We start from the raw sequence: 16,032 nt of genomic DNA, 5'->3' as shown, positions 1-16,032 counted from the left end.
GTGTGTGTGTGCGTCAGACTCACATTCATAGAGGAGTTGATCTCGGTGACAGCCTCGTCCTCAGTAGGGAACTGGTGTATCTGAACACCGTTGCTCACCAACTCTGACATGATCTTGATCTTGAACTTGTGCAGCTCGCTCTTAGATATGGTGTCTGCCTTGGCAATGATGGGGATGATGTTTACCTGGAGTACAGGGAGGAGCAGCGTTTGAATCAGCAGGTCTACCATGTTAAAAAAAATAAATAATGGTCTCTGGATTGACACAAATACAAGCATCAAAATTGAATGCAGCTCTACTTTGAGATAATAATTTAACTGGTTGTGCATGAACCTGAACACCTGTCAGTATCCTTCAGGAGAGCTGTGCCTGAACCTGAACACCTATCAGTATCCTTCAGGAGAGCTGTGCCTGAACCTGAACACCTGTCAGTATCCTTCAGGAGAGCTGTGCCTGAACCTGAACACCTGTCAGTATCCTTCAGGAGAGCTGTGCCTGAACCTGAACACCTGTCAGTATCCTTCAGGAGAGCTGTGCATGAACCTGAACACCTGTCAGTATCCTTCAGGAGAGCTGTGCCTGAACCTGAACACCTATCAGTATCCTTCAGACCTACAGCACCTGTTGAACTGTATGATGTCCAACGCTTCAGATACTAACACGTCAATGTCCAAAAATGTTTTCCTGCAACAGTGTCAGAGCAGCTACTAATACAAGAATGTATGTGGACACCTGCTCGTCAAACATCTCATTCCAAAATCATGGGCATTCATATGGAATTGGTCCCCCCCCCTTTTGCTGCTATGACAGCCTCCGCTCTTCTGGGAAGGATTTCCACTAGATGTTGGAACATTGCTGTGGGGACTTCCGTTCAGCCACAAGAGCATTAGTGAGGTCAGATCACTGATTAGGCCTGGCTCGCAGCCAGCGTTCCAATTCATCCCAAAGGTGTTTGATGGGGTTAAGGTCAAGGCTCTGTCCAGGCCAGTCAAGTTCTTCCACACCGATCTCGACACACCACTTCTGTATGGACCTCGCTTTGTGCAAGGGGGCATTGTCATGCAGAAACAGGAAAGGGCCTTCCCCAAACTGTTGCCTCAAAGTTGGAAGAACGAAAGTGTCTAGAATGTCATTGTATGCTGTAGCGTTAAGATTTCCCTTCACTGGAACTATGGAGCCTAGCCCAAACCATGAAAAACAGCCCCAGACCATTATTCCTCCTCCACCAAACTTAACAGTTGACACTATGCATTCGGGCAGGTAGTATTCTTCTGGCATCCGCCAAACCCAGATTCATCCGTCGGACTGCCAGATGGTGAAGCATGATTCATCACTCCAAGAGAACGCGTTTCCACTGCTCCAGAGTCCAATGGCAGCGAGCTTTACACCACTCTAGCCAACGCTTGGCATTGTGCATGGTGATCTTAGGCTTGTGTGCAGCTGCTCGGCCATGGAAACCCATTTCATGAAGCTCCCAACAAACATTGTGCTGACGTTGCTTCCAGAGGCAGTTTGGAACTCGGTAGTGAGTGTTGCAACCGAGGACAGACGATTTTTACACGCTTTAGCACTCGGTGGTCCCGTTCTGTGAGCTTGTGTGGCCTACCACTTCGCAGTTGAGCCGTTGTTGCTCCTAAACGTTTCCACTTCACAATAACAGCACGTACAGTTGACCGGGACAGCTCTATTTGTATTGGACCTTTATTTAACTAGGCAAGTCAGTTAAGAACAAATTCTTATTTACGATGACAGCCTACCACAGCCAAACCCTAACCCGGATGACGCTGGGCCAATTGTGCACCGCCCTATGGGACTCCCAATCACTACCAGTTTTGATACAGCCTGGAATTGAACCAGGGTCTGTAGTGATGCCTCTAGCTCTCAGATGCAGTGCCTTAGACCACTGCGCCACTCGGGAGCCCGAGCAGGGTAGAAACTGACTTTTCGAAAAGGTCTAGATACTGAACCTACTTTCATTCAGTGTTTAAAGGTTATTAAGACAGGCCTATGACGATGCCATGTTGAAAGTCACTGAGCTCTTCAGTAACACCATTCTACTGCCAACGTTTGTCTATGGAGATTGCATGGCTGTGTGCTCGATTTTATACAACTGTTAGCAACGGGTGTGGCTGAAAGAGCCAAATAGACTCATTTGAAGGGATGTCCACATACTTTTATATAGTGTATTTCAAACGTTACCTTGCTGTCCAGTTTCTTCATGGTGACCAGATCCAGTGATTTGAGAGAGTGTCCGGTTGGGGAGATGAAGTAGAGACAGATATGGATCCTGGTGTCGTGGTAGTCGAACAGGGAACGTTTGATCTTCATCTCCTCCTGCAGGTAGGTCTCAAACTGAGTGTCGATGTAGTCCACTATGGGTTTGAAGCTTCAGCGCACAGAAAGACAAACATGGATGTGATCAGGATTTGGGCTTTGGGAATAGTGTCAGTTTCAATTACAAGTGAATGGAGAATGTTAGAAAAGCAGGAATTCCTGAGAAAAGTGATAAAACAATACAGGGTCTGAAAACATATACCGTATTTATCCTCAACCTCGCATTTTCACCAGAAAATAAATATCAGAGAAAGTTTTCCTTGCTATTCAAGAAAGAAATAGTAGAGTATCTGGGTTACAAACCGCCACGATAACACAGCTCCAAACATTCCCACTCCCCTTTTGTTAGACTATTTAAGTTCCTTTTCAGATGTCAGTATGCCCTTCTAATCATCCTCTCCCTACTCTTCCCTCCCCATTCATGGCTGCACAAAGACCCAAAGCCTTAAGCTATGCCAAGCCTTTACACTGTATGTGTGTTGGCTGGAAGGCCACTAGTTGAGAGGGCCTGAGGAGGAATGCTGAATGTCCAACTTTGGTCTTCTTATAGCTACAGCCTGTCTGAATAGCCTTTAACCACTGAATGAAAGTAGGTTCAGTATCTAGAAACCATCCAAGAAGAAGTGCTATTTTAATGACTAACCCCAACCTGACCCCTTAACTGACCAGTCCTGATGCTATTCCTCTCCCTACAGTATCGACACAAATCCATGAGCTAAACAATCCCAACCAGATGTCAGGCAAGGTTACTCATCACGCGAGTGTGGTTCACCAAACCACCTCCTATCTGCCTCGCTAACGAAGCACCCAGCTGTTCCTGCAGTATCACCTCTCCTCCTTGTTGATCTGGTCTCCGAACCCCACGGTGTCGACTACAGTCAGTTTGAGCTGAACGTTGCTCTCCTTCAGGTCGTAGGTCCTGGGCCGCAGGTACACGCCGTTCTGGTAGTGGCTGGCCTCCTCGGCCTCAAACAGTGTGTTGAACAGCGTGTTCATCAACGTCGACTTCCCTATCCCTGTCTCACCTGAGATGAAGAAAAAGAGAGAAAAGTAGAAAATAAGATGGACATTTTAAAAAGATGTGAGTGAGAAAATAAAAATGCTGTGACTGAAGATGTTTTAGCCTGGGTTCCTGCATTCAGAAAATATCCTTGCCTTCAGCTACAGTAGAAATAGACTGGCACTAAGGCTGGAGTTGTATCTGTAGTGAGAACTGAGACGTGTTAAGATGTTGCAGGCTGGAGGTGATAATGGAATCAGACGTCACGTACCGACACACAGGATGTTGAAGCAGAATCCCTGTGTGACTGATTTACTGACCAACTGGTCTGGAAGACTGTCAAACCCAACATGGCCACCCAGCTCCAGGCAACGCTCCTCTTCATTCTGAGGAGAGACAATCACATGTTAGAAATGTGTAAACAAAAAATAAAAGTAAAACAAAAGTTTGGGGCCACTTAGAAATGTCCTTGTTTTTGAAAGAAAAACCATTTTTTTTTGTCCATTAAAACAACATCAAATTGATCCGAAATACAGTACATTGTTAATGTTGTAAATGACTGTTGCAGCTGGAAATGGCAGTTTAATTTTTTTAAATATCTACATAGGCGTACAGAGGCCCATTATCAGCAATCATCACTCCTGTGTACCAATGGCACATTGTTTGTGTTAGCTAATCAAAGTTCATCATTTTCAAAGGCTAAATGATCATTAGAAAACCCTTTTTCAATTATGCTAGTACATCTGAAAACTGTTGTCCTGATTAAATAAGCAATAAAACTGGCCTTTAGACTAGTTGAGTATCAGGAGCATCAGCATTTGTGGGTTCAATTACAGGCTCAAAAGGGCCAGAAACAAAGACCTTTCTTCTGAAACTCGTCAGTCTATTCTTGTTCTGAGAGATGAAGTCTATTCCATGCGAGAAATTGCCAAGAAATTGAAGATATCGTACAACGCTGTGTACTACTCCCTTCATAGAACAGCGCAAACTGGCACTAACCAGAATAGAAAGAGGAGTGGGAGGCCCCGGTGCACAACTGAGCAACAGGACACGTACATCAAAGTGTCTAGTTTGAGAAACAGATGCCTCAAGTCCTCAACTGGCAGCTTCATTAAATAGTACCCACAAAACACCAGTCTCAACATCAACAGTGAAGAGGTGACTCCGGGATGCTGGCCTTCTAGGCAGAGTTCCTCTGTCCAGTCTCAACATCAACAGTGAAGAGGTGACTCCGGGATGCTGGCCTTCTAGGCAGAGTTCCTCTGTCCAGTCTCAACATCAACAGTGAAGAGGTGACTCCGGGATGCTGGCCTTCTAGGCAGAGTTCCTCTGTCCAGTGTCTGTGTTATTCTGCCCATATGAATCATATTATGTACTTTTCTTTGCAACTCTACCTAGAAGGCCTGCATCCTGGAGTTGCCTCTTCACTGTTGACATTGAGACTGGTGTTTTGCGGGTACTATTTAATGAAGCTGTTCTGTGAAGGGAGTAGTACACAGCGTTGTACGAGATCTTCAGTTTCTTGGCAATTTCAGGATGAAGGCCTGACTCTAATGCGAGGTTATATTTAACCCAGGATAAAGGCCTGACTAATGTTAGGTTAAATTTAACCCAGGAAGAAGGCCTGACTCTAATTCTAGGTTATATTTAACCCAGGATGAAGGCCTGAATAATGCTAGGTTATATTTAACCCAGAATATTAACATGCAGTCCATGCAATCCATTTTCCCAGACACTGAACCGGCAATGTCTTCAGAGGGTGAGTCCCAAATGGCACCCTATTCCCTAGGTAGTGCACTAGTTATGACGAGAGCTCTAGAGGCCCTGGTCAAAAGTAGTGACTACATAGGGAATAGGGTGCAATTTGGGAGTGTGCCTAGACACAGCATGTTGTTATTCACTGCACAGAGAGCTGGGCCGTCTTCAGAAACACAGCATGTTTGGGATCCCGAGTGGCGTAGCTGCCTAAGGCACTGCATCTCAGTGCAAGAGGTGTCACTACAGTCCCTGGATTGATTCCAGGCTGTATCACATCCGGCCGTGATTGGGAGTCCCATAACACGGCATACAATTGGCCCAGCGTCGTTGGAGTTTGGCCGGTGTAGGCCGTCATTGTAAATAAGAATTTGTTCTTAACGACTTGCCTAGTTAAATAATGGTTACGTGTAAAAAAACAGAAGGATGGTCTACAGAAACACAGCATGTTGTTATTCACAGCACAGAAGGCTGGGCCGTCTACAGGAACACAGCATGTTGTTATTCACAGCACAGAAGGCTGGGCCGTCTACAGGAACACAGCGTGTTGTTATTCACAGCACAGAAGGCTGGGCCGTCTACAGGAACACAGCATGTTGTTATTCACAGCACAGAAGGCTGGGCCGTCTACAGGAACACAGCGTGTTGTTATTCACAGCACAGAAGGCTGGGCCGTCTACAGGAACACAGCATGTTGTTATTCACAGCACAGAAGGCTGGGCCGTCTACAGGAACACAGCATGTTGTTATTCACAGCACAGAAGGCTGGGCCGTCTACAGGAACACAGCATGTTGTTATTCACAGCACAGAAGGCTGGGCCGTCTACAGGAACACAGCATGTTGTTATTCACAGCACAGAAGGCTGGGCCGTCTACAGAAACACAGCATGTTGTTATTCACAGCACAGAAGGCTGGGCCGTCTACAGGAACACAGCATGTTGTTATTCACAGCACAGAAGGCTGGGCCGTCTACAGGAACACAGCATGTTGTTATTCACAGCACAGAAGGCTGGGCCGTCTACAGGAACACAGCATGTTGTTATTCACAGCACAGAAGGCTGGGCCGTCTACAGAAACACAGCATGTTGTTATTCACAGCACAGAAGGCTGGGCCGTCTACAGGAACACAGCATGTTGTTATTCACAGCACAGAAGGCTGGGCCGTCTACAGGAACACAGCATGTTGTTATTCACAGCACAGAAGGCTGGGCCGTCTACAGGAACACAGCGTGTTGTTATTCACAGCACAGAAGGCTGGGCCGTCTACAGGAACACAGCATGTTGTTATTCACAGCACAGAAGGCTGGGCCGTCTACAGGAACACAGCGTGTTGTTATTCACAGCACAGAAGGCTGGGCCGTCTACAGGAACACAGCGTGTTGTTATTCACAGCACAGAAGGCTGGGCCGTCTACAGGAACACAGCATGTTGTTATTCACAGCACAGAAGGCTGGGCCGTCTACAGGAACACAGCATGTTGTTATTCACAGCACAGAAGGCTGGCCATGAGGACAACACAACAATCATCTGTGCCACTGGCCCAGTGCTCTACACACACGCACGCACGCACACACGCACACACGCACGCACGCACGCACGCACGCACACCCACGCACGCACACTCACACGCACGCACCCCCCACACACACACACACACACAAAGATCCCTCTGTGCAGCTGTTATTTCACACCCTTAACAAAAACAATCTGTCATCCGCTTCACATCCATGTGGCGTAGTGTGTGTGTGTGTGTGTGTGTGTGTGTGTGTGTGTGTGTGTGTGTGTGTGTGTGTGTGTGTGTGTGTGTGTGTGTGTGTGTGTGTGTGTGTGTGTGTGTGTGTGTGTGTGTGTGTGTGTGTGTGTTTGTGTGTGTGTGTGTGTGTGTGTGTGTGTGTGTGTTTGTGTGTGTGTGTGTGTGTTGCAAACTGAACTACAGTGGTTAATTGAAGGACTAACTAAATAACTATGTGCTCAGAATAAGTAGTAATAATAAGTAAAATAAGTAGTTTGGATATGAAGATAAGTAGCCTGTGTTCAAACCTTAAGTTATGACCCCTCTGGCCTGGGGATCAATTTCTAATTCAGTAGGCTGCCATTACGAACAAACATTGAAGGATGTCATATGTTGACAGATACACACGTCCTCAGAGTGTATGTGCTGTTCAACTGAGGATTCGTTCAGTTCCCTCATGGAGAGACAAGTGGCTGCTACTTACCTACTTATCCTGTTATCCGCAGGTTAGCTTCAATTCACAACAACTCAAACTAACTAGCCTCCGAGCTAGTGTTGCACTGAAAGTTGAACTCTCCCACCATTCATTGTAGTGATGTAGTTACAATGTGTCAATCCTCTCCTCTCGACAAACATGAAATGCCTGCGTGGCTACAATAAACACGTTCTAAAACTGTTACAATGTTTCACTGACAGTGGCAAATGATACATCTGTGGATCGAATTGATACAATGTAGCATCGAGTGGCTATTGGTTTAACCTCTGAATGACAGCAGAATGAGGTGTCAATATCAGCAATATCAGAAGTGCAACGTATAAAATGCGTCAATTGCATACCTAGCATCAATTAACATTTTATAAACAACCTAGAAAAGGGTCGACATAATTATGCGTCAAGAATAGGCTACCGTTCCTCAAAAGCTATCTAGTCTACCGGAAGGAAATCACTGCTCTCCGGGTGTTGATGATACCCCACTTTAGCTGCTGCATACCCGCCTCATCAGCTACTACCGTATACCAGAATATCCCGGTAGGCACACTGCAACGTAGGCTATGCATAATGCACTAGGCTGTTAATGCACGATGTTTGTGAAACGCAGCAAATCTCTAGGATACTTACAGCGAAAATGTCTATGTCCGTGGCGGCCATCGTGAAGAAGAGAAGAGTGGGGAGTAGAATTTACGAGGAGCTGTCTTCATCGGGACCTAGTTGGGTTGACGGCGATGGTTGACAGCGGAACGTCTCAATTCATTCAATATGGCTACTTTGTGGCAACACCCCCTACGTGCTGAAATGCAATTTCTTAATAAAGTCTCACATGCAGTAAAACGGTACTGTACACGGTGGAGCCTCTATTGCATTGATTTAGTACTGTAGAGAGGAGACGAATGATGCGCCATGAGAACAGATTTACGCACGGAGAAGGAGAAACACAGACAATCTGCGCTGTGTTGGTATGGGCTGGTCCTGATGGTGAGCTGTAAATACAGACTATAAATCAAGAGGTTGGAGAGTGATTTAATTTTATTATAGGCTAATAGTCAAAGACCTGGGATTTTTTTTATATGTTCCATCCATCATTCATCAAGTACGCATTATTACGCATTATTACGCATTAATACGAATTATTACGCATATAAAGGCTAATAACAGGTTTTTTATGAACTGACAAAATGAGAAAAATTATTATGCTAAAGAAAAACAAGGTGTAAAAGTCAGAGATGGGACCAAGTCACAATTTTGCATGTCCTAAGCAAGTCTCAAGTTTTAAGGCAGTGCATCTCAGTGCTAGAGGCGTCACCACAGACCCTGGTTCGATTCCAGGCTGTATCACAACCGGACGTGATTGGGAGTCCCATAGGCCCAGCGTTGTCCGGATTCGCGTTTGGCCGGAGTTGTAAGAATTTGTTTGACTTGCCTAGTTAAAGTTCAATAAAAATACATTTAAAAAACCTTTGCGTCTCGTGTCAAGTCCCAAGTAATAGTCTTTGAAACCCAATGCAATGATTTTTGGGACCGGTGAAGTGGCACCACAAGTGACAGAGTGGTGGGGCAAATTGTTTTCTCTGGGGCCCGGAGCATTTCCTAATATGTAGGCTAACCTGGTATAAATCAGGACCCTATAGGGTCTGACAGTGATTAATTAGTAGTTGTAAAAAGGTATTTATATGGGCAATGATGAGAGTGGGATCAGATTTAGATTTGAGTAATTTAGCAGACTCTTATCCAGAGCAATTAAGATTAAGTGCCTTTTTCAAGGGCACATCGAGAGATTTTTCACCTTGTCAGCTCAGGGATTCGAACCATTGACCACTAGGCTACCTGCCGCCTAGGTATACAGATAAGTTCTAAACAGGTCACATGGTTGTAAAGAAATTCTGGAAAAACTCCTGGCCCTAGAGAGGATGAAAATCCTGTCAAACTGCAGCAACCTTATACTCCTTAATATGAATTATATTTTATAACTACTTTCCTTTACACAGACACGACCACTGCAATTTGACAATAGAACTCACAGGGCTGAGCAACTGCAATTAAAAAGTAACTCCCAGTCTATTTATGTTTTGGATTGACATTGGATTAAAAAGGTCAAGGTTTCCTAACCAGCCAGCCCAAGTTTGAATATAGCCTAAAGCAAATATCATCACATAATATTTTCTCCTAAAACAAATAAACGGGCTATAAATAGGCTACATAACATGACCACTTCGTTTACCCTGCGGGCTGCGGTTGTTATCAGTAGCCTAGTTGATCAGACTGAGAAATCGTTTTCTTCCCATACAGTTTAGGTGTAGGATGCTGCAACATTTCTGTAAATAGTTATTTCTTGTGTATGTCGTGAGTGATGTGTTATCACGCTTGCTAAATACTGTAAATACTGGAGGACAGTGGAGCTGAACACCTCTTGTGCCCGGCCTGCGCAACCTGTGATTTCCGCAAATCTGATTGGTTAAAACACAGAACAGAACGCACAGAACCTGCAGCACTCCCATATGAAGGACAGATATGTTTACATAGTGCGCGAAATGACAAATCAAGTCTCTCGTGTCATACAGTTCAAGTTCAAGTTAAATCACGAGTCATAGATGCTCAAATCGGAGTCGAGTGGCAAGTGTTTTTTTTCTTCTCGCAAATTCGACTCGCAAAATGTGCAACTCTTGTAGTACGTGTCCAAATCACGTGACTCGAGTCCACATATCTGGCAAAACTAGACTAGACTAGGATAGAATGGAATAGAACAGATCATCTATACTGGGAAAAGAAAAACGGATGACATTGACACGTGAACGCGCATATGGCGCGCACCGGCCGGGAACGTTTGGCATGCACCCCAAATCCGCAACCTCCCAACCCAATCTCGCGTTCATGCCAAGAAGATAATTTCTCAGGAAATGTATTTGACTAGACACCGGAAACAGCAGGTAGTGGTGGTGGGACCCTCGACGCGAGGGGCATCAATTCTCATAGAAGAAGACGGGCGGGACAGTCGGGGAGTGGAGAGTTTCAGAACAGCAAGTTAACATTTCTCCTCTATCTAGGTGAACATTGAAAAAGATGGCTTTGACTCAAGAAACTATTTTGACTTTTTTGTTGGCGCACGGGGGCAAAGTGAAGAATTCCGATTTGCTGAATCATTTTAAACCTCAGATCAATTGCAGTGATCCCGCGGAAAAGAAGCACAATAGAGATCTATTCAAGACAATTATAAACAGCGTTGCGGTCGTCAAGCAGATAGATGATGTCAAGTTTGTCGTTGTAAAGAAAAGGTTTCACGACTTTGCGAAAGGTGGAAAGCATTTAACCACTGAGAAGTCGGACTTGGACGAGAGTATTTGCAGTCAAAACACGTCGTTCCCACCCAGTTCTTCAGAACACAGTGAATATTCAGCCATTTCCAAATCTGGTAGGATACTGAACTCTGATATTGAAAATAACAATTCATGTTGTGCTTCAAGCATACATGGAAATTGTTTAAACGATATTGTAAAACATATGCCTCTGCATATAAATGAATTGGGAGGAAGATCCAATGTGCACCCAGCAGGTTATAGGGGTGCAGTTAGGTCAAGTAACCTTATCAAAACTACTTATCAAGAAACACCCACAATCAAGATACTGAATGTTTCAGCTGATCAAGGGATCAGAAAAACTACTGGCCCTGTGTTTGCTATAGTGGCAGTGAAATCTCCACCACAATCACAGAGAGAAGATCCAGTACTGACGAGGCAGGATGGATTAAATAAAGTGTCTGTGGGACCAAAAACTTCTGAGATTCCAAGCATGTTGGCTAAGAGACCTCCCACTCCTCTACCACCAGAGGCAGCCATGACTCCTAAACCCCCCCCAGGCAGAGTGAGCTCAGAGTGGGGTACGGGCACCTACACCTCCCCTGGGGCTAAAATCAGACATCCAGAGCTAGGAGAGACGACACAAACATCTGCGTCTCCACAGCTGAGGAGAACCCAAAACAAGCACCCGAAACAAGGGGACAATGTCAAGGATGTCAATAAGTACTCTGAGTCTCAGTCTCCACAGCTGAGGAGAACCCAAAACAAGCACCTGAAACAGGGTGACGACACCAGCAATGATCTCACCACGGCAGCCAATAAGGTTACCGCTAAAGATGCCAATAAGTACTCTGATCAATCTATCCCTTTGGAAGCTGCAGCTCATGAGTGGCTGGTGAAGTCTGCTGCCGGTCTCTGGGGACATGTCTACAGCCTCCTGTTACAGGATCCGCAGCTGGCCGAGAAGAAAGATTTCATCTCGGGTTTCACTGCCCTCCACTGGGCGGCCAAGGGCGGCAATACAGACATGGTCCGCAACATCCTGGACATCTCCAGGAAGAGAGGCACTGAGGTAGACGTCAACAGCCGAACACAGGCAGGTTATACTCCTCTACACATCGCTGTCATACACGGACACGATGGAGTCATAACCTTGCTGGTGAGAGACTACGGAGCCAGTGTGAATATAAGGGATAATGATGGGAAGAAGTCGTACCACTACCTGGAGAAAGGTGTGTCGTCTGAGCTCAGGGAACTGCTAGGGGACCCAAAGGTATCCCAACAGGACAGGTGTCAGGACAAGCAAGAGGACGAGGAGGACAGGGAGCTACCCAGGGGACTGAATACATTGAGCAGACTGATGGGACACAGGAAGAGAAACAAAAACCACGCTGGTGAAGACACAGAGGATGACAGAAAGGATGGACCACAGTCGTACCATCGCAGACACTTCTCAGACATGTTCTATCATCATTGAATGTTCAACATTTGAACAGAGAATCTATTTAAACCCTCTTGAGACTATATTACAATATTTGATCAAGCCTCAATGTGAATGTTGAGTATTTCACTAAGCTAACTGAACAAGCACTAGTATAAGCAATCTACTTTTCTGGTACTAATATTGTGCCTGTCTTGATTTAGTGGTGAGACATATTTATAGCTATATAAGGACTCCCAAGCTCTTAGGAAAGCTATTGACTGTAACGTCTTCAAGTAACACATTGTTTAAATATATACAGTGGGGCAAAAAAGTATTTAGTCAGCCACCAATTGTGCAAGTTCTCTCTCCCACTTAAAAAGATGAGAGAGGCCTGTAATTTTCATCATAGGTACACTTCAACTATGACAGACAAAATGAGAAGAAAAATCCAGAAAATCACATTGTAGGATTTTTAATGAATTTATTTGAAAATTATGGTGGAAAATAAGTATTTGATCAATAACAAAAGTTTATCTCAATACTTTGTTATATACCCTTTGTTGTTGACATTTTCTGTAAGTCTTCACAAGGTTTTCACACACTGTTGCTGGTATTTTGGCCCATTCCTCCATGCAGATCTCCTCTAGAGCAGTGATGTTTTGGGGCTGTTGCTGGGCAACACAGACTTTCAACTCCCTCCAAAGATTTTCTATGGGGTTGAGATCTGGAGACTGGCTCGGCCACTCCAGGACCTTGAAATGCTTCTTACGAAGCCACTCCTTCGTTGCCCGGGCGGTGTGTTTGGGATCATTGTCATGCTGAAAGACCCAGCCATGTTTCATCTTCAATGCCCTTGCTGATGGTAGGCTTTGATTCTTTGGTCCCAGCTCTCTGCAGGTCATTCACTAGGTCCCCTCGTGTGGTTCTGGGATTTTTGCTTACCGTTCTTGTGATCATTTTGACCCCACGGGTGAGATCTTGCGTGGAGCCCCAGATCGAGGGAGATTATCAGTGGTCTTGTATGTCTTCCATTTCCTAATATTTGCTCTCACAGTTGATTTCTTCAAACCAAGCGTCTTACCTATTGCAGATTCAGTCTTCCCAGCCTGGTGCAGGTCTACAATTTTGTTTCTGGTGTCATTTGACAGCTCTTTGGTCTTGGCCATAGTGGAGTTTGGAGTGTGACTGTTTGAGGTTGTGGACAGGTATCTTTTATACTGATAACAAGTTCAAACAGGTGCCATTAATACAGGTAACGAGTGGAGGACAGAGGAGCTTCTTAAAGAAGAAGTTACAGGTCTGTGAGAGCCAGAAATCTTGCTTGTTTGTAGGTGACCAAATACTTATTTTCCACCCTAATTTGCAAATAAATTCATTAAAATCCTACAATGTGATTTTCTGGATTTTTTCTCTCATTTTGTCTGTCATAGTTGAAGTGTACCTATGATGAAAATTACAGGCCCCTCTCATCTTTTTAAGTGGGAGAATTTGCACATCTGGTGGCTAACTAAATCATTTTTTTGCCCCACTATACTGACCCAAGTTATTTTATAAAGTTGCATAACAAATACCATTCGTGTTTTCTATGTTTCACTCTCTCTGTCTGCACTGCGGGGGTGTAGTCCTATACTTACAGCCTGGAAACAAATATAATAATAATAATAATAATATATGCCATTTAGCAGACGCTTTTATCCAAAGCGACTTACAGTCATGTGTGCATACATTCTACGTATGGGTGGTCCCGGGGATCGAACCCACTACCCTGGCGTTACAAGCGCCATGCTCTACCAACTGAGCTACAGAAGGACCACAACCTGATGACAACCTGTCATTTCAATGATTCAGCCAAACTATACATAGACATACGTCAACAAACCACACCGTGGCAACACCTGAGTGGATCCAAACACCTGCACGTTCTCCATTAACAGTGATGCCATCATGAATGATACCATGGTGTTGATACCATGGTGTTGATGCCATTATGAATGATACCATGATGAATGATACCATGGTGTTGATGCCATGGTGTTGATGCCATGGTGTTGATACCATTATGAATGATGCCATGGTGTTGATGCCATGATGAATGATGCCATGGTGTTGATACCATGGTGTTGATACCATGGGGTTGATGCCATTATGAATGATGCCATGGTGTTGATGCCATTATGAATGATACCATGGTGTTGATACCATCATGAATGATACCATGGTGTTGATACCATCATGAATGATACCATGATGTTGATGCCATTATGAATGATACCATGATGTTGATACCATCATGAATGATACCATGGTGTTGATGCCATTATGAATGATACCATGGTGTTGATGCCATCATGAATGATACCATGGTGTTGATACCATCATGAATGATACCATGATGTTGATGCCATTATGAATGATACCATGATGTTGATACCATCATGAATGATACCATGGTGTTGATGCCATTATGAATGATACCATGGTGTTGATACTATGGTGTTGATGCCATGGTGTTGATGCCATCATGAATGATACCATGGTGTTGATACCATGATGAATGATGCCATGGTGTTGATACCATTATGAATGATGCCATGGTGTTGATGCCATCATGAATGATACCATGGTGTTGATACCATGATGAATGATGCCATGGTGTTGATACCATTATGAATGATGCCATGGTGTTGATGCCATCATGAATGATGCCATGGTGTTGATGCCATTATGAATGATGCCATGGTGTTGATGCCATCGTGAATGATACCATGGTGTTGATGCCATCATGAATGATACCATGGTGTTGATACCATGATGAATGATGCCATGGTGTTGATACCATTATGAATGATGCCATGGTGTTGATGCCATTATGAATGATGCCATGGTGTTGATGCCATTATGAATGATGCCATGGTGTTGATGCCATCGTGAATGATACCATGGTGTTGATGCCATCATGAATGATACCATGGTGTTGATACCATGATGAATGATGCCATGGTGTTGATACCATTATGAATGATGCCATGGTGTTGATACCATTATGAATGATGCCATGATGAATGATACCATGGGGTTGATGCCATGATGAATGATGCCATGGTGTTGATACCATTATCAATGATGCCATGTTGTTGATGCCATGGTGTTGATGCCATTATGAATGATACCATGGTGTTGATACCATGATGAATGATGCCATGGTGTTGATACCATTATGAATGATACCATGGTGTTGATACCATGATGAATGATGCCATGGTGTTGATACCATGGTGTTGATGCCATGATGAATGATGCCATGGTGTTGATGCCATGATGAATGATGCCATGGTGTTGATACCATCATGAATGATACCATGGTGTTGATGCCATTATGAATGATGCCATGTTGTTGATACCATCATGAATGATACCATGGTGTTGATGCCATGATGAATGATGCCATGATGAATGATGCCATGGTGTTGATGCCATGATGAATGATACCATGGTGTTGATGCCATGATGAATGATGCCATGGTGTTGATACCATCATGAATGATACCATGGTGTTGATGCCATTATGAATGATGCCATGTTGTTGATGCCATCATGAATGATACCATGGTGTTGATGCCATGATGAATGATGCCATGGTGTTGATACCATTATGAATGATACCATGGTGTTGATACCATGGTGTTGATACCACTGTGTTTGTTTTCACATATTTCATCCTCTGCTTTAATCAATCTTGTTTGTCAGGAATGTGTCAAAGTAAAATACATTATTGGGTTGTGCCAGTCTGTTCTCGTAACACTAAGAACAGAGCATTACATTTTGGGCGGCAGGTAGCCTAGTGGTTAGAGCGTTGGGCCAGTAACCTGAAAGGTTGCTAGCTCGAATCCCTGAGCTGACAAGGTAAACAAACATCTGTCGTTCTGCCCCTGAACAAGGCAGTTAACCCGCTGTTCCTAGGCCGTCATTGAAAATAAGAATTTGTTCTTAACTGACTT

General features: G+C 44.3%; 1 protein-coding gene across 4 annotated transcripts in view; it reads right to left on the bottom strand.

The window, feature by feature from the left end:
* The window catches only part of LOC118381736 (septin-8-A-like), a 30,104-nt gene extending 21,822 nt beyond the window's left edge, over positions 1-8,282 (bottom strand). The window contains exons 1-5 of one of the 4 annotated variants that reach the window (XM_052516504.1): positions 7,943-8,282; positions 3,606-3,720; positions 3,164-3,359; positions 2,200-2,386; positions 24-185 (exon numbers count right to left, since the gene is read on the bottom strand). In XM_052516504.1, the coding sequence (XP_052372464.1) occupies positions 24-185; positions 2,200-2,386; positions 3,164-3,359; positions 3,606-3,720; positions 7,943-7,972 (690 nt within the window). In that variant the 5' untranslated portion in view covers positions 7,973-8,282. Of the gene's footprint in view, positions 1-23; positions 186-2,199; positions 2,387-3,163; positions 3,360-3,605; positions 3,721-7,306; positions 7,753-7,942 lie in introns of those variants that run through there. The other 3 variants (XM_052516503.1, XM_052516507.1, XM_052516508.1) reach the window with 3 other exon arrangements.
* Positions 8,283-16,032: the final 7,750 nt, after the last annotated feature.

This window comes from Oncorhynchus keta, chromosome 4 (genome assembly GCF_023373465.1).
Source record: "Oncorhynchus keta strain PuntledgeMale-10-30-2019 chromosome 4, Oket_V2, whole genome shotgun sequence".
Lineage (NCBI taxonomy): Eukaryota > Metazoa > Chordata > Actinopteri > Salmoniformes > Salmonidae > Oncorhynchus > Oncorhynchus keta.
Note: the sequence above shows the minus strand (reverse complement) of the source record. Positions and strands in the feature narration are given on the sequence as shown.